The sequence below is a fragment of the Copadichromis virginalis genome, linkage group LG7 (genome assembly GCF_057382275.1).
Source record: "Copadichromis virginalis isolate Kocher_CV1m ecotype Utaka linkage group LG7, C_Virginalis_male_GT1.1, whole genome shotgun sequence".
Lineage (NCBI taxonomy): Eukaryota > Metazoa > Chordata > Actinopteri > Cichliformes > Cichlidae > Copadichromis > Copadichromis virginalis.
The window spans coordinates 45,144,951-45,169,719 of NC_140624.1; the positions used below are offsets into that span (position 1 = coordinate 45,144,951).

General features: G+C 40.1%; 1 protein-coding gene across 2 annotated transcripts; it reads right to left on the reverse strand.

The window, feature by feature from the left end:
* Positions 1-202: 202 nt before the first annotated feature.
* Positions 203-23,967, reverse strand: dgcr2 (DiGeorge syndrome critical region gene 2). 2 transcript variants are annotated; one of them, XM_085463650.1, is made up of 11 exons: positions 23,567-23,967; positions 15,164-15,196; positions 11,849-11,971; positions 5,207-5,284; positions 4,914-5,118; positions 4,582-4,658; positions 4,299-4,487; positions 4,009-4,212; positions 3,444-3,596; positions 2,533-2,769; positions 203-2,433 (listed from the first exon to the last, which is right to left on the reverse strand). In XM_085463650.1, the coding sequence occupies exons 1-11, from the start codon at positions 23,646-23,648 to the stop codon at positions 2,201-2,203; spliced, it is 1,614 nt and encodes a 537-aa protein (XP_085319776.1). In that variant the 5' UTR covers positions 23,649-23,967; the 3' UTR covers positions 203-2,200. The 2 variants fall into 2 exon arrangements, with proteins under 2 accessions (XP_085319776.1, XP_085319777.1); XM_085463651.1 differs by having other exon boundaries at positions 4,305-4,487; positions 23,567-23,966.
* Between the last annotated feature and the right edge of the window lie 802 nt (positions 23,968-24,769).

The following is a 24,769-nucleotide window of genomic DNA, read 5'->3' on the forward strand; positions in this document are numbered from 1 at the left end:
GAATCTTTTCATTGCCGTGTATTGGACACTGGTGCGAGGAGGCGGGGGGATTTCCCTGCATCCCACCTTAATCTAAATTGACATTTGGTGACCGCAGACGAAGGAATTTCCTCCTCAAAGCCTCGCAGACCAGCTAAATGTCACGATGTAGCGAGGTTCAACGTAAAGTTCAGCATGTGTTCAGAGCCACTGACGCACAAGCTCGTCCTTCATGGTGCAATTTATTTGGCATTTGATTAGATGTACATCTACCTCAGAAAAAACACAAGCTCCCCTGCAAATTAAGCATTTCTTTTTTAAATGGTAAAGGCTATGAAATAAACATCAATGAAATGTAGCATCTGCTGTATTGTACATAAAACATTTCAAACCCCGCTCCCCCTCCAAATCCAAAAAACAAGCTCTCACGCCACCATCAACACCACCTTCTAGCACAGAAACTACAGTGTAAATGCAGCCGGATGGGTTGTGGTGGGCACGTTTTGGATGCATACGGGGATATTAAACTATATGCAGGAGTCTTTTGAGCCTACTGTACAGGACACATGGTTGAGCATAAAACATTTTTGTCCAAATCAAAAAGAACAAAAACTAAAACTAAAAATCTCTCAGCATGCCAAAAGATTAAAAACATGCACCACAGGTCGAAAACGCAAAAAAAGCAAAAGAAACTTGATTTAAAATAAGAAAAAAAAAACATAAGAAAAATCAAACTGAATACATCATTTCCTAAACACACATGAACACTTTCCCACAATTTCTGTGAACATGATTTTGTTTCTTGGACAATCCACTGTGGATTGTCAAAGTAAAGAAAAAAAAAGGGGGGAGGGTAGTTTAAACAAAAATAAAATAAAATAAAAACAAGCAAACCCCCCCCCCCAAAAAAAACCAACTTCTTTTTACATACAATACATTCAAACATAAGTTATACAGATGTGCACAGTCTGACATGTTTAAGCCGTTTTTCCCTCCTCGAGGCAGATCATGAGCGGCTTGGATGCTGGTGGTTGTGGGGCAGCTCTGATCTGCAGACGATTACTCCTCTGATGATTGACACCGTAATTCTCCCCAAGTATACAGACCCTCATCACTGACACATTAAAAAAAAAAAAAAAATCCCGCCGCTGCAGTTGGTGACATCCCATCACTAACTGAAGACAAACCTCAGTAACGGAGTTGCAACTGCATGAAGAATAGCACAGAAACGCACCTGATCCAACCGAGGGAGGAATTAAATCACAAAGAAAATGCAGAATTATCCTGGAAAGAGTTGGTAATGAAACAGAAGCAACTCTGGGACCATCTGGATGATTATACGACTTAATGATTGGAGCATTTATCTCATATAAATGATTTTTTTTTTTTTGGGTTTTTCAAACTTGATCTTCACATATACGCTCATAAAGCCTTTTGTCGCTTTGTTGATGGACAGGGAAAGAAAATCAGCCTATATCTATCCCACAATTAAACAATCAAGGTAACGACCTGCAGCCATAAATTATTATCAAAAAAAAAGAAAAAGAAAAAAAAGAGCACAACATCCTTTGACACTACGACGCCACATGTCAGCTTCGCCCGATAAAAACCCCACAGCAGGAAATTTAGCCGTATCTCGCGAGGTTGAACCTCTCAACTACAAAACATGTTTTTCTGCAAACTTGCTCTAAAAACTTGGAAGACGGCTTCGTGTGTCAGACTAATAAACACCAGGGGACAGTTTCTGTACGCGCTGCAACAGACTGTGGGGTGGATGAGAAAGTTATCGTAGCCTGAACACTGATTGATACGTATGCGTTTGAAAGTATGCCGCAAACACAAACAAAAGTTGGCTCTTCTGTCCGTATGCGGTTATTTTTCCTCGTGCTGTTACAAATCTGACCAAAGGGTGTATTTGCACTAGGGGCTTTGTTTTTTTATGACCAACAGGCCCGTTTTGAGATGTTTGAAAAGCTTTTCTCAGTCTGGGCTAAAAGCAGAAGTGTGGCCTTCTCAGCCTGGATGTAGAGTTTTTGTCTCTTTGCTCCTTCAGATGTCATCGTCTTTAAAAAAAAACAAACAAAACAAAACAAAAACACTCTGATGAGTCTGTACAAACTGTAACTGTCCTCTCTGCAGTCAGCATTTTGTGCTCCTGGTACGGAAAACATCTACGACCCTCCTCCAACTGTGGGTAACGTGCAGGTGTCTGCCCACAGTCTTATACCACGGTGCTGAGGGAGGAGGCGCAGTCTGCAGGCATGGAGACGGGGGCGTGGCCATCTGTCGGTGTGTCGGGCCCCACCAGGAGGGTGCTGCTGTCTATGGAGTCCTCCCTCTCCTGACAGGACGGCGCGGAGTCTGGCACCGGGCCTGTCGCGTTGGGAATATTGGCCTGGAGCCCGTCACCCATGGCGTTCATCTGGCTCGGCACGATGGAAACCCCACCATGCCCTGAAGATACAGACGCAGACAGAGAAGTGGGAAACGAGCATTTATCACTCCGCACATGACGATGTTTGTAAAGAACAAGAGAAAAGGATGTGCGCCTACCGAGGTCCACGTAGAGGAGGCTGTCTGGGTTTATGGAGGCTTCGTATGGAGGAGGGGGGTCGTCGGGATGCTGGATGTCGGGGTATTTGTAGGCTGCATAAGGCGGAGGAGGCTCTTGGAAATGAAAAGCGCCTCCCTCCCCATCATCGGACAGATGCAGGGGAGTGAGACCAGTGCCGAAGGCGTCTGGTCCGTAGTCAAAGCCTGGGACTCGTCTTCCAAGGTTAAAGTGGTGCACTGAGATTAAAGCAGAGTTTAAAGTTTAAGGTGCATTTAAAGTGAGCTTTTTGGATTATTCAGACCATCTAAAAATAATAATAATAATAATAATAATAATAATAATAATGATGGATTGCATTATCATCTCTGTCTTATTGCTGTTTTATCGCACTTAAGATGCTTTGAAGATGGCAACTGACTGAGTGGTCGCAGATCTGGTCTCCGTTTCCAAAGCAACCACTTCAAAAACAACAAGATTGTAAGTTGTCACAAAAACTTTGTGCTGCCATCTCCAATAACCTATTTCCCCAATGTGACTGCAGCAACAGCCAAGACTGTTGTTACTCTCATTTGTATGAAGATGCAGAAAAATAGAAATAAATGTAAAATAGAAAAAAAACAAACAAATACATTTTAGCTGTATAAAGCATAAAACAAGAGGGGAAATTAAACGAATTAATAAAAATAAGTAGCTTAAAACATAAATATCAATATTTAGAATTAATTTCAACAATTATTTTATTTATTTATTTACTGTTGTTTGTGGCCGTTTTTGCCATCCTTATTGAGTTTTCATTTTTAGAAAGGAAGATTTTTATCTCAGCTTTTTAAATCGTTCCTCATACAGACAAAGATTAAAAAGTGACCACAGGTGTAAACTTTGGATCTCAGTGCTGCAACACTTTACTCACAGTTTCCTCCAATCAGCGTTTCGATGCGTTCACGTCTTCTCTGACGGAGTCTGTGTACCATGAAGAGCAGCAGAGAGAGGATAAGGAAGGACGAGATGCAGCTGACGATCAGCCTCATCCCGCTGGCCATCGAGTCAAACAGACTATTCCCATCTGACGGAGAAGACGGGAAAAATCTAATCAAATCAGGATATGTCCTTGCAAACGTACTTTGTTAAAAACGTTCTTTTGCTGAGCTTCGAAGGAAATTCTGCACCGTTTATGTGTGAATGTGACACAATTTGCACATTAAACAACACTTTCACATCTTTTCCTTGCAGCACTATTTAGAAGAGGAGCAGGAGCTAATTGTTTATATAAATTAGGCAATTTGAATCCTCCTGACTCATTTAACGTAATATACTGAATATCAAACAGTGTAAAAATGTGTAGGTGACGAATCGTGATGCAGAATAACATCTTATAGGACTACGAGCACTGGAAGGCTTCTAATCACTGATAATCATTACACACTGGTGGTGGTGGTTTGTAACCAGTGGGATGTGTTTGGATGCGGTGGTAGTACCTGGATCGAGGCAGGTGAACTTGCAGCACTCTTTGGGATCCTTGCGGAAGTGCTGGCAGCCTTGTGGCCGCTCACACAGCGCGGCGACGCACATCTCAGGCTCGCCGTCATGACACGTGCAGCTGAGACACGGGTCGTCTCCTTTGGGGGTGAAGTAGTAGCCCTCGTTTACGACATTGTCTTTTATATCCACGCACGTTTGCCCTGTGGCACAGAGAATATCAAAATAAACACATGGCCCCAGCGGAGCAAATAACTGACACATTTTTGATAACAAACAGAAAATTAACCCGTACTCCTCTTGCACAGAAACGGAAACTTCTTGTAGCAGTTCTCAGCGTGCCAGCTGTGCAGGCCTCGCTCGTTCATGCTTTTGTACTGAAAGCGCTGCAGCTGTGCACAGAAGACATTGTCTTGGGTGGCGGAGGCCTCCCCCAAGTCTTTCAGACCCTCAGGAGGCAAAAACACCTGCATAGAGCCTGAACACAAACAATTCACACATTAAAGCATTCAAATAAATTACAGAAGACAAACAGCACATGTAGGTACTTCACAAAGCTGAATCTTTTATACCTTTGTATGCTACTTCCCAGCGGCCATCCAAGGAGTGGCTCTGATTGGTGATCACATACTGGTAACCCACCCAAAATCTGAAACAAACAACACCACTTACACCATGTCTAGTGATGACGCATTAGCTACTACCAGCCACTAGATGGCCTGCAACCAGCTACAGAGCAGTATAACATCTAAAACAACAAGCACACGCACTTCTGCAATATCTTCCTTATTAAAAAAAACAAAAACAAACCAGAATTAAAGCAGAAGTTTAAAGACTGAAATGAGATCTCTGTTCAGGAACTGAAACCTGGCAGCTTATTTCTGTGGCAATAAAGAAAACTTACTTGCACTGATCTCTGCACACTTTATCGTCAAAGTCCACCTCGATCTTCAGTATGAACTGCAGCTCCTCGTTGGTCACAAACGTGGCCAACGAGCCGTTGACTTTCTGACACGTATCCACGGCCTGCCAGTAGTTCTCGTTCTTCAGGTACACTTTGTAGCAGCTCGCTGTTTTCTCGTAGTGATGCCACCCGCTGGGACATTTCTCTGCAGACAGAGAAGACAAGAGTGAGCACATGATCGCCATGCAGATTCGATTCAAATAAACCTGCTGAGAGCAAAGTGAGACACTTACTGTTGAAGCGCACCGGCTGAGCCACACCGATGACGTCTTCCACCTGGTCGTACCCGCTGCCATAACGAAACCTCTCCTCTTTTATAACAGCACAAATCAAGACAAAAAGGTTAAAAAAGTGGACTTGTTTGTACGTTCTGCCATAACAAATGTAACTGAGAACAACAGATGGTGTTTTCAGTGTGTAGGATAATTGTTAACAGCCCGCGATAATATTTAGAAGTCAAAACCACCACACATCAGTGAAAATAAGATATATACTGAGGCTGATTCTAATCTGAGGAATATGAAAGCAGAAGCAATGCTTTGCTGACCGTGCAGATAGCATCCTCTACTATGTTTTATCAGGAGTTCACAGAGACTAAAGTCTAGACTGAGGGAAGCACCCCAGTACCGTCTATGTGCAACACAATATAATATACACTTTTTAATGACAAAGTTGTTAATGCGATGGATCTCTTGCTACTCTTTGACTAGCTAGTAAGAAAATAAAGTACGTAGGTATGTTACAAACTATAAAGAAAACACACTGTCTCAATTGTGGCATCTTTACTACTTTTTCTTAGTATAAACTAGAAGAAAAAGATCAGATTTAAAAACGGGGAATATGCTTGATCTCTTAGAGCACATATGATATATCAGCAGATAATAGGTGTTTACTGATATTGGCATTTATAACAGCTGATAAATGAGCATTTAAAATGTAAAAAGACAAGAGAAACAGCCTTCAAATGCTTTTCTGTGTTGATGCTGCATAATCTGTCCACCAGAGGGCCCTCTGTAACTTCCCTGTTAGCAAAACACCTCTGGCACAACAACCAGAGGTGTGTTGCTTTTTTTGATGGTGGCTATATTGGACAACGGATGCTGGATTTGGAGCAGGCAGGAAGGAAGAGAGGACGACCTCAGAGGAGGTTCATGGATGTGGTGATGTAGAAAAGAGGACAGGCTGGTGTGAGACAATGGTGACCCCTGAAGGGAGTAATGGGTAGCAGATAAAAAAAGACTATTTCTCTGTTACATGACTCAATGAGATTTTGTTCTTGACTGATGCTTCAAAAAGGAAGGAACTGCAGGCTATAAAAACAGCAAATACTGAAGAACTTAACTGAAAAAAACCCACCAAATTTGAGGAGCATACACTTTGTTTACATTTATAACAGCATTTATTTTGATTTTGCACTGAGATTCATGACAACTAGAGATGGCACGATACCACTTTTTTAATGTCCGATATAGATATCATAAATTTGGATATCTGAAGATACCGATATGAATCCGATAGTGTAATTTTTAATCAATAAAACTTCTTTAAAAAAAAAATAAAAAAAATATCTTGCTGCATTTTGTATAAGTTCATATTCAAGTCTAAAAACAAAACAAAACACTAAAGCTATTCTGCTATATTTGTATGCAAAAAATACACTGCACCCAAAATATTTCATAGTTCAGCAATACTGATCAATCTAATAAACTTAAACCTGCTCCATCCTTCCTATTCTGGTGTTTTAAAGAGTACTTAGCAGAAATATTAAACAACCTAACTAATAGGGATGTCAACTACCAGCAGAAAAAAAATAGGGAACAGCTAGACATTTTAAATGTGCCCCCGTTTCCCTGTTAATGCCCTATCGGCCCCCTGCATAACTTTGCTAGATCCGCTCCTGCACAGTTGCCAGCCATCAGCTACGTAGAAAAAGATTCTGGTGTAGAAATTAATATTAAATAAATTCTAACAACAGCTTATCACGGTTAAACTTGCTGCTGTTGTTTAGCCGCTGGTTTCCTTTTTCTGGTGCAAAGTGGGCCAAAAACTAACAAGAGAGACGGACTCGCGACAGAAAAGCTGATCAGCCGATCATTGATCAGTTTCATGATTGAAGTAGCAACAGGAGAGGGAGGGAGAGAATGAGAGGCAGTCGCTCCATATATTGGTTGTTAAGCTTAACGTGGGAATGCTTTACAAACATTCACAGATGAACTTACACACTTGCTTTACTTCTCTCTGGGTTAACTTTCTCTGAGATGAAATGCCGGTTTGGTAGCGAGGCTCCAAATGCTCAACCAGACCGCCAAGAGGTCTCGCACGCTACAGCCGCTCTATCATGTGACACATATTGGACTGATGTGCTAAGGTTATGAGCTGAGTTACGCCATGTTGCAAGTTTTGTGAGGTGCTTTCGTGATATTTAATGGATTGGATTACATTTTTTATTTCTCTCCGACATCCGATCCAGTAATTTAGGTCAGTATTGGACTAATACGGATACATAATATCGGATCGGTCCATCTCTAATGACAACAATCTGTAGCCACAGTTTTCACTGCATACAGTGACAGGCCTTCAGCTGGGTATTTTCAACTTTTCAAGTTTCTCAACTGTAAAGTTGAGACGTTTCTTCTTGCATCGGCCACTCTGCTGTTATTATAAGATTGAAGGATTGCTTCACCTTTTAGTGTTATTAAAAAAAGTTAAGATAAGATAAGATAAGATAAGATAACCTTTATTAGTCCCACACGTGGGAAATTTGTTTTGTCACAGCAGGAAGTGGACAGTGCAAAAGTTATGAGGCAAAAATTAGAATACAATAAGAATAAATACAGTACACAACTGTACAGAATAGAATAAAATAAAATACTATATACAGTAGAATAAAATAAAATAAATATACAATAAGATAAAAATAGAATACAAATACAAATACTATATACAACTGAGTAAAAATACAACGATGAGTGCCCTAACAAGAACAAAGACTCTCCAGCAAGCCGCTGATTAACGTGACAATAAGCCCTTGACTTGAGTAAGGCTTGCATTTCTCAGTAAGCTCACACTTAAAAAAAACAAAAGGTCAGTAGTTGTCCCTCTAAACATGCAGACTATCAGATATATGAATTTGTCCAGTTTTACTGCTGAATAAACAGAAAGAAAAAGAAGCAGAAGGAAATTACTTCTCAACTTCTTAAGCTGTTCTGTTAAAAATGGGGTTTTACTGCAGAATGAATAGACTTCAGTGTGAACCCTTAATCGTTTAACAGCAGTGCCGGCATGGAGCGTTAACTCGGAGCGTGGACGGCTGCTGTATGGAGGTCACATGCTGCACTCAATCCTTTCACTAACTCCTGTTATGCTGTTAGAGATCTCGGGATAAGGTCTTTCTAGATTTAAGCGGAGAACAATAGGATTTTGTGGTTAGCACTGTTGCCGCACAGCAAGAAGGTCCTGAGTTCAATTCCACCATCAGGCCGGGGTCTTTCTGTGTGGAGTTTGCATGTTCTCCCCATGTTTGCGTGGGTTCCCTCCGGGTACTCCGGCTTCCTCCCACCGTCCAAAGACATGCAGCTTGTGGGGATAGGTTAATTGATTAATCCAAATTGTCACTAGGTGTGAATGTGCGAGTGAATGTGAGTGTGAATGGTTGTCTGTCCCTATGTGTTAGCCCTGCGACAGACTGGCGACTTGTCCAGGGTGTACCCCGCCTTTCGCCCTATGACAGCTGGGATAGGCTCCAGCGCCCCCCGCGACCCTGAAAAGGATAAGCGGAAGCGAATGGATGGATGGACAATAGGATTTTGGTCAAAGGCTTAGTGACATCTATGCAGTGTAGGACAGATGAACCAGCAGTAAACAAAAACAGAGACACATGTGCAGCCACTCAGCCTTTAACCCTTCTTCCCCCTGCCATCTGACGCTGTCAATAGAGCGGACTCACTGTGAAGGGACTATGAGGACTACAAAACCACATCTGAGCAGCTGAGCAAAAGCAAATTAGTAAGACAGGACTGTTTATGTGGGTGGTTATTGTATTAAATGCAACTATGCCATGCTGCAGTTCAAACAGGGACGCAAGGGCCAAGATTTACTATTTTTACGTTTGGTAGGAAGAACCTCTGTGATAAAAACAAAGCTATTGTCAGTATCTGTTGAAGAGGTGCACTGAAAGGAGTGGACGCAGGTATTTAAAAGTCATAAAACCTGATCTACTAATGCTAAAGGCAGGTGATTTTACTGCCAACTGTGCTCAATTTAACTCAGTTCTCCAACTTCTCTGGAATGAGAAGGAGAGATGGCATGTGTTCAAAGTAGAAAAACTTAAGGCTGAGCGCCGCATATTTCTGGCCCTCAATACTACCGATATTCACCCAAGTGACATGTAATTCCTAATTTTCCACTTCCGAACTTGCTCAGTAACATACATACACACTGAACACCAAACGTGTGAATGCTCAGTGTCAAAAATAGCACTGTGAAAAAAATAAAAAACACTGACATGGGGCCAGCTGATTTTTCTGAACAAGAAAAGAAAGAAACAGATATTCTGGCTTCATCCAGTTCAGACCCAGTTAGTATTCCAACCGTCTCCTGTAGTGCAAAAGCATGTTTATGGATGGTGTGCGACTTGCTTTGTAGCCGTGTTCCTGTGGGATTACGCTTTAGCAGGAAATCTACAACCTAACTAGGGCTGCTCAATTAATCGAATTTTAATCACGATTACGATCTGGGCTTTCAACGATCATTAAAAATGACTGAGCCGATTATTAGCCCCTCCCTCATTTATCCGCGACACCTTAAAGGCCGTCTGTGAAAATATTGTCGGGCATAAACCGGTCCGTGGCGCAAAAAAGGGTGGAGACCGCTGATTAAGAGGACCCGAGGGAAGCTCGGAAAGCTAAGCAGAAGTTATTTGGAGAGTGACTGCCGTTGGTTGAAAAGAGTTAAAAAAATAAATAAAAAAAACTTCAGTGGTGTTGCACACTATTTTATATTATTTTTTTTAAAGTCATTGTTAACCCTTTAAAGCCGGTCAGAGCAGCACGCTCCGTTTTGCGTAACTATTTTTAAATCCCTGTAGAATCTGAACCGTGTAAGCTAGCGCAATAATTTGTTTTGCATATGAAACCGGAGGAGTTGTACTTACATCTGATGCCATCAGCTTGTCCTAGGTCACGGTTTCGTTCCACATATAGCTTTGCAAAAATTGCATAAAAAGCGCTTGCAGGAACAAAAACATAATATTCCAGAAACACGCTTTGCCGTTCCTATCAGCTGTTCGTAACACTTCCCACAGTAAAATGATGCACATGCTGTTTTCTTTGCAAATTTGCATCATAGGATTGTTTTTTGTTTTTCCTGCAGTATATAAAAATTGCTGTATCTCCAAAATAAAACTATGAAGACACTCAAAATAAATTTCCTGTGGTGGGAAACTATTTTTTTGCAACTTTATTGTATTTAAAGTTTTGAGGGATAAGCCTCTTAAATTTCTCCAAGTAGAAATATATGTAAACAAAACAAAAGCGATTTTCAATTTTTTTTGTAGTTTATTGCACTTTTTTGCAATTTATGTAATTACTATGGACTTAATGCATACATATTATTAAAATATGGGCTATAACAGTTGTATTGATGTATAGCAACTTGAAATGCTCCCACAAATGGCACTACAGCATGTAAAAAAAAAAAATATAAGCTCTGGTGGACTTGGTTCTATGGTAGGTCTTAAAGGGTTAAATAAATATCGTCAAATAATCGTGATCTCAATTTCAGTGAAAATAATCGTGATTATCATTTTTGCCATAATCGAGCAGCCCTAAACCTAACTATGTCGAAACTCAACGCATTAGCCTTACATGCACCTCCCTAGAAATGTAACCACACATTGGGTTAATGCAGCCCACAACTACTCTGATTGGTCAATTATTCCTGTGTATGTCTGGCTACTTTTTGGTTCAGTTTTTCAAATTTATCAGTGAGAGCATAAAATCATCGCCTCAATGTAAGGAATAATAATCAATATTAGAATTCACAAATATCAGCAAATTCCTGAAGGGAGATTGTTGAAACTATTAGAATGAAGACGAGGGAGTGTACAAAGAAATGGAAAAAGTCCCCTCAAGCCCCCGAAGAACACTGACCACAACAAAGCATTGACATTGCCTGGCATCGCATGGAAAACACCAGGACACGACCACACTGTAATTAACATGTAATGCACCAGCACAAGAGTAAGTGCAAGCTGTGGGCTCCACAAAGCTTCCCTGCACAGGTCTGGCGCACTGGCGACCTGTCCAGGGTGTAGCCAGGTGGGATAGGTGGGATAACTCCAGCCTCCATACAACCATGAGCTGGATAACCGGTTTAGATGGAAGGAGATTACCCAGAAAACAAAAACATATTGATTTTCCTTCAGCTGCCTCTCATTGATCTGAGCTGCCATGCTCTTTCAAAGAGAAAGCACATGTCCTGTTCATCCTGCTCTTTTACTCCATCATATTCCTTAATACACACTCACTCAATCAACTCTTCTGTATGTAGATGTCACTGCTCATTAATGACATGGACTAACAGCGTCTTTGTTTACAAACTGAGGCACTGATGGCTGATCACCTGCAGATAACTTCCATTTACCCTGTATACTAAATCTGTGCATATATTCACCTGAACATCTCTCAGTTTGGCTTGATTAGATTGCGCTACATCCTCCACACCTGTATTCAGAGCTGCTCATCTATGGTCTGATCATCCAAGCGTGAAAAGGTTCTAAAAGGTTCTGGGTGTTGCTAGACTTTCCAAAAATCAATCATGTTATGGGTGTTAGGTAACAGACTGAGTGTGAAAGGGCTTAAGTGAGCTGCACTCACGGGGACAGTCCATCTCGTCACTCTTGTCCTCACACGCTGTCCAGCCGTCACACTGCCAGGACATCGGGATACACTGCATCTTCCCACTGCGGCAGGCAAACTGCCCGGGGCTGCAGCGCTGCTCTGAAATACACACAAAAAAAGAGGGTTTATGTGGTTAAACCTGCACATAACCAAGGCCTTTTTCCTAAGAAGAGAAAAACCATTTAAACTCAGAGTGCAGCAGTCTGAATGGCGCCGTGTGAGCTTTCAAGGCAGTTAATAAAATAAGATGTCTGAGATGGCGAATGGGTAAATGTACAATTAGAGCTGCTTGATCACGGCAAAAATCATCATCACCATTACTTCGTGAGTATTGACATTGGGATGATTTAACACAACTGCTTACACGCTCAAAACAAAAACAACAACAACAAAAAAACCACAACAGGCCAAATGCAAAGGAAAGGGATGCACTTTTTGGCCAAACAAGAGCATTATTGGAAAACACACAACGTTATTATGTTAATAAATGAGTGGAAGACAAAATTGTAACTGAATAAAAATTCAATCAACTGTGCTTCCTGTGATTGTGACTGTCCTAATTATTACTCTTAGGGTACTCTTAGGGCAGAGCTACTGTCCTAAGAGTAGCTCTGCCACTTTAACAGAATTTGTCTGGTATTTCCTTTGACGTAGTGGTGTCATTTCTGTGCCTAGGAAGTAATAGTGACCCTTAAGCCCCTTGCTTAAGGGCCTTTTTCCGCCCCTTGCTTAAGGGGCGGAAAAAAGCCACAGCCGCTAGCGATCACGTATGTTTGGATTTCTTAAACTTTATCAGAGATGTCGATCAACTGCAAGGAGGAAGATAATCTGCAGAGCCATTTCATCATGTCTGCAAGCCACTGCGTTATGTTTATAGCCTGACATTAATAGAATCTGCTGCTAAGAGTATTTCATGATATTCAGTAACATTAGAGCGCTGAGTACTCCTGCAAGCAGTTCAGTGATGACAGCAACTCAAGAAGAAGCCTAAGGCACACAGCAGACAATACTGAACTTCTATGTTCTGTCTGTTTAGCGGCCTATGAAATAAACTGAGCTTTCCCGATGCAGTTAAACGGCTCAGTGGGCAGTGTCAACATTACTGATCATCAGATCAATAACTTATCACTATTTGCTTGTTTTTAGATTGTTACAGAAAAGGGTAAGTTCAACATACTCGGGATATCGCTTGCCTTTACTTAAGCTGTCATATGAAAGTACATATACTTCTGTTAAGTGTTTCCAGCTGGGCATCGTGTACCTGGAGTTAGGGCTGCTCAATTAATCAAATTTTAATCACGATTACGATCTGGGCTTTCAACGATCATTAAAAATGACTGAGCCGATTATTAGCCCCTCCCTCATTTATCCGCGACACCTTAAAGGCCGGTCCGTGAAAATATTGTCAGGCATAAACCGGCCCTTGGCGCAAAAAAGGTTGGAGACCGCTGATTAAGAGGACCCGAGGGAAGCTCGGAAAGCTAAGCAGAAGTTATTTGGAGAGGAGAGTGACTGCCGTTGGTTGAAAAGAGAGGTAAAAAAAAAAAAAACTTCAGTGGTGTTGTACACTATTTTATATTATTTTTTAAAGTCATTATTCAATACATTGTTATTGTTAACCCTTTAAAGCCGGTCAGAGCACCATGCTCCGTTTTGTGTAACATTTTTAAATCCCTGTAGAACCTGAACCGTGTAAGCGAGGAGTTTTACTTACATCTTATGCCATCAGCTTGTCCTCGGTCACGGTTTCCTTCCACATATAGCTTTGCAAAAGTTGCATAAAAAGCGCTTGCAGGAACAAAAACATAATATTCCAGAAACACGCTTTGCCGATCCGATCAGCTGTTCGTAACACTTCCCACAGTGAAATAGACGTCAGCGCAAACTATCGCATGTCCGCCATTTCCTGCCCGAAACCGGAAGTGACATAATTTTCGCGGAAAATGTAGTTTTTTACTTGTAGGCTTTAAAAGCCTATACTGGTGTTTTTATAAGTCATGTTTGACTTTTCTGAATAGTTTCTGGGATGCTTGCAACTCGAATTGCACTGCTGGAAATAGTTTATTTTGATGCACCTGCTGTTTTTAGATTTCCTGTTGTTGTAAACTATTTTTTGCAACTTTTTTGTATTTAAAAGTTTTGAGGGATAAACCTCTTAAATTTCTCCAAGTAGAAATATATGTAAAAAAAAAAACAAAAACGATTTTCAATTTTTTTCTAGTTTATTGCACTTTTTTGCAATTAATGTAGTTACTATGGACTTAATGCATACATATTATTAAAATATGGGCTATAACAGTTGTATAGCAACTTGAAATGCTCCCACAAATGGCACTACAACATATAAAAAAATAATATAAGCTCTGGCGGACTTGGTTCTATAGTAGGTCGTAAGGGTTAAATAAATATTGTCAAATAATCGAGATCTCAATTTCAGTGAAAATAATCGTGATTATCATTTTTGCCATAATCGAGCAGCCCTACCTGGAGTCAAATGTTTTAACCGATGCATGAAACAATACATTTTTAGACATAAGTGGTAATGGCTGCCGTTTTATTTGTGAATATTTATTACACGGCGTGCTGCGGGGAAAAGCCTGTTCTAACGTTTGAGTCTAAGGTTTATTTTTTAGCACCTGGCGGCTCTTTTTTGCTTCTCATCCGTAAATAATCTGCTCTTTCACGTGATTCAGTTTATTTTGAAAAGTCTCAACAGGCTCTTGATCTTTATTCTGAAAGGTTTATGTGGAAAATAAACAAGCGGACACCAATGGTTTTATCGTTGTTGTTGCTAACGACAACTCATAAAAACAGGCGCTTGTCCGACCGTACTGTGGTTATATTAAATATAAGAGAAAGAGAGAACTTTAAGAAATTAATATAGCCACTACAGTGACCATCAAAACGATGAAAAAATATTGCCGTAAACAGTTTATTTTGCGACACCACGAAACAAACGATAGCGTAAAATGAAACGATAGACGTTTTTATATCGTCATCCGATATATATCATTATATCGAACAGCCCTAGGACAGAGTGAATGAAAATAAAAACTGAAATTTAAGTTCCTTTCCTTAATACAGGGTATTATTTTCAACAATAGATTTAACAGTCCTGCCCATTAGAGATCAGACTGTGCTACATGAAGCCCATTAACTAAAATCTGTTTTAGCCCACCTGGTTTATATTAAAATATAAATTTGACTGCTTTAAAAGGACTTTTAGTTTAATACAGGGTGACTCTTATATTGAAAATCTGCTTGAAAACCCCAAAAACATACTGTGCTTACCTGACAATAATCTTGCCAGAGCTACCCGTGGACCTGAAACAAATAGAAAAAAAAGAGTGACTAGCCTGTATATCAGTGTGTCGTCTTTCAAAAAAAAGTAAAAATATATTTCATTTAATCCAGTCCGATTTAAAAAAAAAAAAAAAAAAAAAAAAGTTATATTTTTTTAATCCTTTTTATGCTGCTCGTGATTTTTTTCTTTATTTCTTACTGTCACCTGTTCTCTCCACCCTCTTGTTTGTGAGGACACAGGTAGTCATGTAAACCTGCAGAGGAGCTGCATCACCCACTTGCCTGACAAATATAGCAACACTATTTTTTTCTTAGAAGAGAGAGAAAGGGAGAAAAAAAAAGCTTATTTAATTTAAAACCAGACCTCCAGCTTTGAAAATCAACACAGCTGCGACCACAACCTAAACTGGACTTCAGTGTTAAATATTATTTATTTGTACTACAGGTGGTGCAAAATAAATAAGCAATTACAAGAAAAAAAAAAAACAGATTTCCCAAATAAAAGCTGTCAGTTAGTTGTAAGAGTTAGTTTTGATGTCAGATTTTCTAAATAAAAGTTATTTCCCAGATGTCTGACTTCATTACCATCATACTTCAACTTTTATAGCCAAACTATTTAGCTACCGTTCTTTTGCAACAAGCATTAAAGCCCAACAACACCACCGGATTTCCAGAAAGCCTAGTTCTGATTGCTGCAACCTTACTGCACAAGGATTCCTTAGACACTAACAACCCTGTGGGAACTTCTCACTGGGCTTTACACCATGATTTAAGCATTAAAAAGCTTTTTCTAGTACTGGACTGTACATCCCTATTTTATAGAGAAGCAGGATGAAGAAAAAACCCCACATTGTGGCTGGGATGAATTCATTGCAATTTGTTCTTGGAAGCATTACAACGCTACCAGTTCATCTATATTTCAGTGTAATGCTTGTCCGAGGGTTAAACAGCGCTAGAGTTGTTAATTTAAGCTTCGGAAAGCTAATGTTAGATCGAAGCAGTGCTACTGAACCTGTAACCCTTAAGGTTAACAAGATCACACAGTCCACGGGTGTTTTAATAGCCATCTCACACAGAAATGTCACCTCTTGGTTAATGCTAAGTGGACTGAGGTGCATTACAGACACATCTCAGTCTCCAGGGAGTGAGTGCATCATCAAACTTGAATGTGTGTCAAAATGACAGATAACTTTAAAGACATTAACAATTAAACACATTAGAGGGAGCTAATAATAATAATTCATCCTTAAGTTTATGATAAATAATTGTTGGCGGATGGGTTAAAAAGCTTTGTTTACGGTAATCAAACAGGGGCAGAAGGTGATGGCCCTTAGTTGGAAGCAGGCTTGTTTTAGAGTCCGATTTTTTTTAAATCTAATGCCCCAGTTCAATCAGTGCATTGAATGAAGCTTCGCTCAGATTCCCTCATATTTGCCCTCTTAAAGTCATGACATTATGACTGCAGGCAATCATATTTCAAAAGTGAGGGGATTTCCCCTTTAAATGCTTCCACAGGGGGGATTTATACACTTTGGGAGGGATCAGGGTCAGTTTGAGGATCAAACTGTTGGGGGGATAAGCCGAGTGAGCTCAAGACTGGAGGTCCGAATAACCGATAAGTAACGTGCAGGTCACTGGTTTGAGTCCCTGTTCAGATGAAGGCACTTCCTTTTTCTCCAGAGTGTGATCCTAGGTGTCTTAAGTAGATTTAGATGTCTGCACTCTGTCAATTTCACATCTTTTAAGTCTCATAGAAACATGGAAGGAAAGCACATCAGACGTTGTCCACATTGGATGTCAATTCATCTTTGGAGCAATTTGGACCAGTCCGGTGCAATGCTTTTAATTGTTTTGGGTATTTTCCTACATTATAAATGCTAATTTGAGGCCCTAGTTTCTGATATATAGTATTTTCCATGTGCAGGAAGCAAACAAGACTTTTATTAGCAGTTCTGGTTTCTATTTTGAGTCTTACTGACTAGCACAGACTTGGAAAATAGGAATACATTGGCTGAAATGAATCTCAAACACATCAACACTTTGTCCAATCACAATTCAGCTATTTATTGAGTTTAAATAAAAAGCTCCTTACTCATAGTCAGACTGCAAACAGTGACTGAAACACAAAAAAGGACATCCAGACTTATGTGTGATTTTTCTTTTATGTGGATACCCACCGGCTATGGTAGTAGCTAAGGATTTTGGGAAGTGGCGACCCTGAAAATTGATCATGAGGACAGGTTGACTTTCCATGCTTTTTATTTACAGAAAGATAAATAAAACACAGCCCAATAAAACCTCTGATAAAACCTCTGATATGCCACAATAAAAGCTGCTTCAAATCAAAATCCCTAGTGTTTCAGTGGACACTAGCAATACAGTTTATTGAAACGCGCATGCTTTTATTGTGAAACATTTTCTTGTGTATTAAATATATTACAAACGAATTAACCAATTACCTTATAATGTACATGTTTGTAGACTTGCTAAAGAAAACAAGCCTCTTGCTGTGTGTAGCTGAATAAACACTTTCATCAGAGAAGGATGTGAGCTTTTTCCTCTTCCCTACAAGGCTGCCAGATAATTGTAACAAATCCTCCGACAGGGAACAATATTTTAATTTAAAAAATTTTCCCCATACATTTCCCACTAATGAATATTGCAATAAGACTTGTTGCTAAGGCTAAGAAGCAAACAAAGCCAAATCCAGCTTGTTACTGGCTGACTCTTTATATAGTTACATGTGCTCCTTCAGAACTATAAAATACAAGCATATGTGCTCCATTTGAATGATGACTGTCTGTGCACATCAGTATTCATGCTTTCAGTGCATAGCTGGTATCTGTACTGCTCGAAAACCCACAAATGCTACTGGAATCAGAATAAGATGCCAGCAGCTGCCTGCTTTAGGTTATCAGACATTACAAGCTGAAATCAGGACTTGTGCATATCCAACCTGTTCATATATCAGAATAACAATGATTAGGCAGTTATTGTTTTGTTACTGCTGCGGGAAAACACAAGGTCAGAAAATCAGAGATCTCAGTTTAGTTAAAGGCAACAGGGGCAAAAAAAAAAAAAAAAAAAAAAACAACAACTAAAAAACCCCATCCCTTGCCGAGGCTTTTTTTCAGGATTTTATGATCTGTACATGTTGACAAAAGAATCAGCAAACACTGGTTACCCTGAGCGAAGTGAGCCTCTGCATCTCTTATATAACCGACAGGAAAGCACAATAAAGACTATGAGACTGCCCCAGCTCGGTCCCGCTCAAGTGTAACGGCACAGTGAACCGGCCTTGTGCACACGCTGCATCATCTCCAGCTGCTGATGATTCATATCAGCACTGAGCTTTGCTGTTAAAAGCACTGTGTGGGTATGGACATTCATTTATTTCTTTTTCATTGCACCATCTCACATTAACAAGCCATATTTTTATCTGCACCTTGTGCATGAAAGCACTGCTGGTCAGCTTCCTGTGATAATTAACCAAAGTAAAGCGCCTTTCCTGTGCTAACACTGTCAGTTCAGCTGTGAGACACACTTAATATTTAAAATTGTAAACAAAGCTGTGTGACTGGAAGCTACAATGTTATTAGAAAAAGTTAACACTGTTTCCAAAGTAAGTAGTGTCAAAGGGGCAATACGGATTATCTCTATAGACCAATTCACCATGTTAGCTATAAGACGCCTTATGAAATCAGTCCTTGAGTCACTTCTATATTATTTTAAATTCCTCTACAAAAGCAGTCCCCAGCAAACCAGGACGAGAAGTGTCAAAGTGAAAAAGTTTTGCTCTACAGCCAGAAATGTGAAAGGGGATGAGGGCTGTCTTACAGCAATCCTGCAGAAGGAAGTAATTCACCCGTATAGACACTATTTACCCCATAAAACAACCAAATGGAAACCATAACTTAGCCTCATGTCTGGACAATGTTGACATCAAATTTCACGAGTTCTCTCAAGCGCCATATTATCTCATTTACTGCTTTTCGCTAGCTGCCAGAATACACGTACACAGGGTTATTTTGCCCACATGTCATGTTTCAAACATTTGCCTCAGTGACCTTTCAATAAACTGCATCACTGTATTATTGCGTGGCTGTACTTCAAGTCTACCTGTTAAAATCCTCAAACGATAAATGGCACAGGTTGAAACACCGCCAATTTTTTTGTGAAAAACAGACTACTGAACAGCCGACAGTGCAACACAAATCGGCTGCTCAGACCCACAGACAAGACCCAAAGATTAGCTGACTGCAGCTCAAGTTTAAGCTGATGGTTGTGTCAGTCACACTACACAAAAACAACCAAGCTCTGTTCACTTTTATACGCTGTTGGCTGTGCTTAACCTCTTGACTCTTTTTTTAGAGCGCACACTGAAGTTTTTCACTCTCAGACAGCTCGGTTCACCTCTAGTCTCTGTAACCCACAGGACACATGCTAACCACTGGGCCTATCATGTGCATTTCTGCTTTTATCTTAACCATACATACTGCTTCTAGCGTGTATTGTTATGCATCATGCAAATGCAGGAAACCTGCTGATTTGCCTTATTTGCACGTGAAACTCAGCTGGCCAATTGAGATGATCCCGATCACATAGATTTGCCTTAAAATGTGTGACACTTTCAGTGTTGCCTGCCTCATTGGAAAATGCATAATCTGAACCTTTGAGAGTTTGCTGGAGTCAGCTGTGAAACAAATGTAGAAAGCAGGTATGCCCTTTATAAGTGTTAAAAATGTATGAGGATGATGTGGTTTAGCGGGTTACATCAATACCAAGTTAATGTCTCCACAACACGAAGTCTTAAGCAATTATTTACATGTACGTTCAGATTTGGAGTTATACTCCCGCAGTCTTGATCTCAAGTCAAATGACCAAGTCATGGTTGAAATAGTGACAAAAAAAAGCCAGCCCAACTTATAAAAACACAAGATGATGCATTCACTCCTGAGCATTTAAGAAAATCATGACTGTACTATTTGGAAACTCCTAATATAAATAAACATTTGCCCAGGGAACAAACCTCGACACGACCGATAAAAAGCACGCCCTGTTTGGTGTGCCAATTGTTTTCTAGGTGGGAGGTTTCTCCTTTGGATCGAGGCAGACAATAAAGTGTTTATTCATGAGGCTGAACTGATAGTCTGAACTGAATATCAGGATCACAAGACCGGGATTAAAGCAAACCACAAGACGCATTTGGCCTTTCCCTGCTCAAATGGACATCTAAACAGCACCTTAGAAGCTCTGCATTTGAAACAAAAGTAGAACACACTTACAGCAGAGACAAATAATATTTTTTTTTTTACCTGTTTGGATTTCTATGACCTTCCAGGTGTATTTTATAATTATTCACTGTCACCGGGGGGCAGCATTTTACCAGTGGATGTGCTCAGGTACTTTCAAACAAGAGCTGCTGTTTAACTGTTGGCATTTCTTTTTAGGTACTGCTGTTTCCTTTGTGCCAGGCTGCAATTATAAAAAGCCTCATTGAAGGTTACACTGACTCACTAAACCATCTTCGAGTTTAAAATGGTATTACACAAAAGTATAGCACAGCACTAGTTCTTATTAAGTGGGCATCTCTTCAACACAATACACACAAGTCAAAGTGATTGTTCCTAAACATCAGTTGATAAGCTCTTACTTTGGGTGGTTTTTACAGATATGAAACAATATTGTGTTAAAATGGAGAGTAGTTTTAAACAAAAAAATGCATTTCTTTGTTTAGGGATTTGATTGTTTCTTTTTCCCTTTTCAAATGTTACAGTGTGTCCTGTGCAGGGGTGCCATGATATTTAAAACAAATACTGCCATGATGTTAATAATAGACATAAATCAGGGTTCCTTTTGCTCAAAATGAGCTTTTGGCAGTGACTTTTGATATTGATCAGGGCGCATGTAGTTAAGGCAAAAAGCCTGTGTTACCTGATTTAACAAACCTTTTCCTTTTATTGTATTTAACCTTAAATCAACTAAACTCAGCTTTAGAAAACTGATTTGCAACACACAATCCCCGTCTTTTGTGGACTCTAAAATATATATAATCATCTAAGAAAGGTGTTTTTCTGGCTACACTCCCTTACCCTACCTCCCTGCTAGGGCTGGGCCATATTATACCGTTCACGGTAATACCGGTATAATGTTAGGCAACGATAGGAAAATGAAATATCGCGATAGAATGGGAGTAAAACGCGCATGCGCAGTGCCTTTGTTTTCATACGCACATGGCCGATTGTTGAGTGAAACAGATGAACCAGAATTGGTTTGTAAAAATGGTGCAACTTCCGTGATGTGGAACTGGTTTGGTGTTTGTCCGTCAGATACACAACAAAGCACATTTTTTTGCAGAACATGCAAGCGGCCGTTGTTATTGTCATATTTGTCGGACTAAGATGCTCTTAAATCTGGGAGTAATCTGGGTCCTAAACTCCATATGCTTCAGGTCAAACAACACTGCAGCATCACTTAGAGTTAAAAACTGTCTAAATTATTTCATCTTTAATAAAACGATCAGCATTGCTGCTTTACCAGGTGTAACTATAAAGTTTAACTTCCAGGCATCCATGAAAACAAAAGTTATTACATTTAACGGAGTTAGAAGTTAGCAGGAAGCTAGCGGAAGTTAGCTCGCTAGTTTCGCTAGTTACCTAAGCATGATATTGCATGTTCTGACTGAGAGATTTCTGAAAAAAATCAAACGTACAGCTCTGCTATCACTTCCAACATAAATGAAGACAGGAAACTAAACAGCAGTGACGTTTGTAGGGTTACTGAAGTTGGGCTAGCTGGTATATAATGATGTGCTACGTGATCGCTAGCGACACAGCTATGTTAGCATAACATAAACAGTGAAGCTGGAGGACGAACACTAACACTTTTCCACTTATAAAAGTTAACGTGAAGGTTCTTCATGGTTAGAAACAAATGCAATCGCATGGCAGGATGCTGTAAACGGACCAAACTTCAGTCAGGAGAACAACTGAGATAATCCATCCACAATACGAGGTTAGTCATTAATATACTGCAACAACATGGGAATAGAGCAGCTGCCAGAGAATTCAACATTAATGAATCAATGGTACAGAAGTGGAGGAAGCAAGAAGAATGAGTTTAATAAAGTTTGATTTATCTGACTGCTTTGTTTCGCTTAATGTGCCTTATAATCCCGTGCACCTTATGGTCCGAAAAATGCGTACTGCACCTCTTTTTAACTTCAGTGGATATTATACATGGTTATGCTCAGGATATGTCAGCCCATTTCTACTGGAAATGCCTTTTGGTTAAACTTTCAGCAAGGAATTTGCATTTGCACTGTTACATTTTTATAAAGCTTTAATGTACATAAAAACCAGCTTCTTGTTTAAGTGAAAATAAATGGAAGGTTGTCTTTTTGCGCTAGTAATGTTGTGGAGTTGTATTTTGTCTCGCATCAATTATATCGTCGGTTATATCGTTATCGCAAATTTTCAAATATATATCGTGATAAATATTTTTGGCCATATCGCCCTGCTCTACTCCCTGCACTAATGTGCTGCAGATTTTTAGTACAAGCAATTTGTCAAAATAAGACAAAACATCCAATAAATGAAGTTAAACTGAATTTTTCTATACAGATGTTTTTTTGACCACTATATTCATATAGTGGCACCACTAGCCCTGAGTATTAGCTTACGAGCTTATGTTGCCACAGAGACATGACGCATTACCCTTTAATCTCTATTCATCAACTAAGAAGTTTCCTTCAGACAGCTTTATCGTTTTAGCCATCACACTGGTGTGTAGTGCGATGTGCCTGGGCTTGCAGCTCTATGATGTGAGACAGGTTTAGTGATGCAGGAGCATGAATCTCTGACATGCATTTCAAATTGAGGCTTCACGGCGGAAGCGGAGACCAACCCTGGAATGTAGTGAAGCCTAAATACACCTACATTGTTTACAAAGCTTTGGATTGAGCCAAGATATCGTTTCCACCTTGCGTAAGCACAATTAAGCGAATAAATGATTATGAGCTGTATCAAAAGGTCAAAACTAGACGGTTGACTCGAAGCGACCTTGTTTATTTTGACAACAACAACACACAGCCTTACTTGATTTTCAGGTGAAATAAATTATAATTTCGTTTAGAGATTTCAAGCTGGTGGGCATTACTTTAAAAGATTAAACATAACAAGAGTGCCAGCAGCAGCAGTAAAGGGGTCCTCCCCGCTGTCCAGCAGCAGCAGGAACACGGGTTAAAAAGTACCGGAGTCCCCGGCTTGTGGAGCAGGCCTCCCCGGTGAACCTGCCGCCCCCTGCCTCCAGCTCTAATCCGTTTCTCCCACTTTCTAGCAGAGCCCGGGGGGAATACATGCACAAGAAAAACAACTCGGAGAGGCTATTTACCTGCCCGTGGTGGGTCCGTTAAGGTGAGGACGAAGAGAAGAGAGAAGAGGACGAAACTGCTGCTGTCAGCTTTCGGCAACATTTATCCTCCATTCATAGTAACTCCTCTATCCAGAAATGTAAGATATATTCCGAGGATCTGCACCGCGCCGCCCTTTCCGAAACTACACCGCGAAAAGCTGAACGCAATTTGTGCCCATTTTCACGCAGTCGGAGCGGCAGCTGAGGGAAGAAAACAGCGTGTGCACAAGCATAGTCGTACCGCTCAGCGACCAGGGTCGTGCTTCCGAGGGGCTAACGTTAGCTAGCTGAGCCGCTCTGCCGTTAACGTCCCGTCCCGCTGCTCGGTGCCGAGCGACTCTCATCCAAGATGGCCGCGGCCTCCCATCACAACAATCCCAAACATGCAGCGCGCACACACAGGCCATCAGCTGGAGCCAGGGGCGGGGCTTACTGCGCGCGTGCGTGTGTGTTTGTGTGTGTGCTGAGGCCATTCAACTCTAAATATCGCTAGTTAAATAATTTCTTTGACTCAAGATAAAACTAAAAAGGCACAAGATGTACATCATACTATTATTATTATTATTATTATCATCTCTGGGAAATAATAATAATATTTAACGTGAGAAAAGGGTTTTAAGACTAATGTATCGAATAAAACGTTCTAAATATAACTGTTATTCTTGTAAATTTAACTGATTGTATTTAGTATTGTCTTTTCTATTTTGTTGTAAATGTATTTAAAACAGTCAGTTCAGTTTAAAGCTGAAAATATTTACTTTCAGATAATTTGCACATATTTCAAGCTGTGTGCACATTTTATGTTTTCTTTTTAGAACTTTTTTTTTTTTAAGAAAATTAAACTTTAGATAATTTATCCTGCAAAGTTATACAAACCTATGTCAATTCTGAAAGACTTTAAACCAAATAGTCTTTTTCAATAAAAAATTAAGGAAAAAAGCAGCTGAGAAAGAGTATAGTTTAACCCAACAACACTAAATCGTGCCAGACATTTGGAACATGTCTAGATGAAGTTTGTGGAATGTGGATGACAAACCTTGTCCTAAAGCTATTATGAATCTTACTTAAGTTTCCATTCAACCCCTCCAGCCGGTTGGGGCAGATGGCTACCTCTCCCTGAGCCTGATCCAAACAGAGGTCACTTCCTGGTAAACTGGAGTTTTCCCACAATCATCTAGTGCT

Bases quoted from the DNA above. Each gene is read 5' to 3' on its own strand.
- dgcr2 (XM_085463650.1), bottom strand. From the start codon at position 23,648: ATGTTGCCGAAAGCTGACAGCAGCAGTTTCGTCCTCTTCTCTCTTCTC. The intron at 11,972-15,163 runs GTAAGCACAGTA...TGTGTATTTCAG, and splicing joins TCTGGCAAGATTATTGTCAG to AGCAGCGCTGCAGCCCCGGG. The intron at 3,597-4,008 runs GTACTACCACCG...CTTCTCCGTCAG, and splicing joins GTTCACCTGCCTCGATCCAG to ATGGGAATAGTCTGTTTGAC.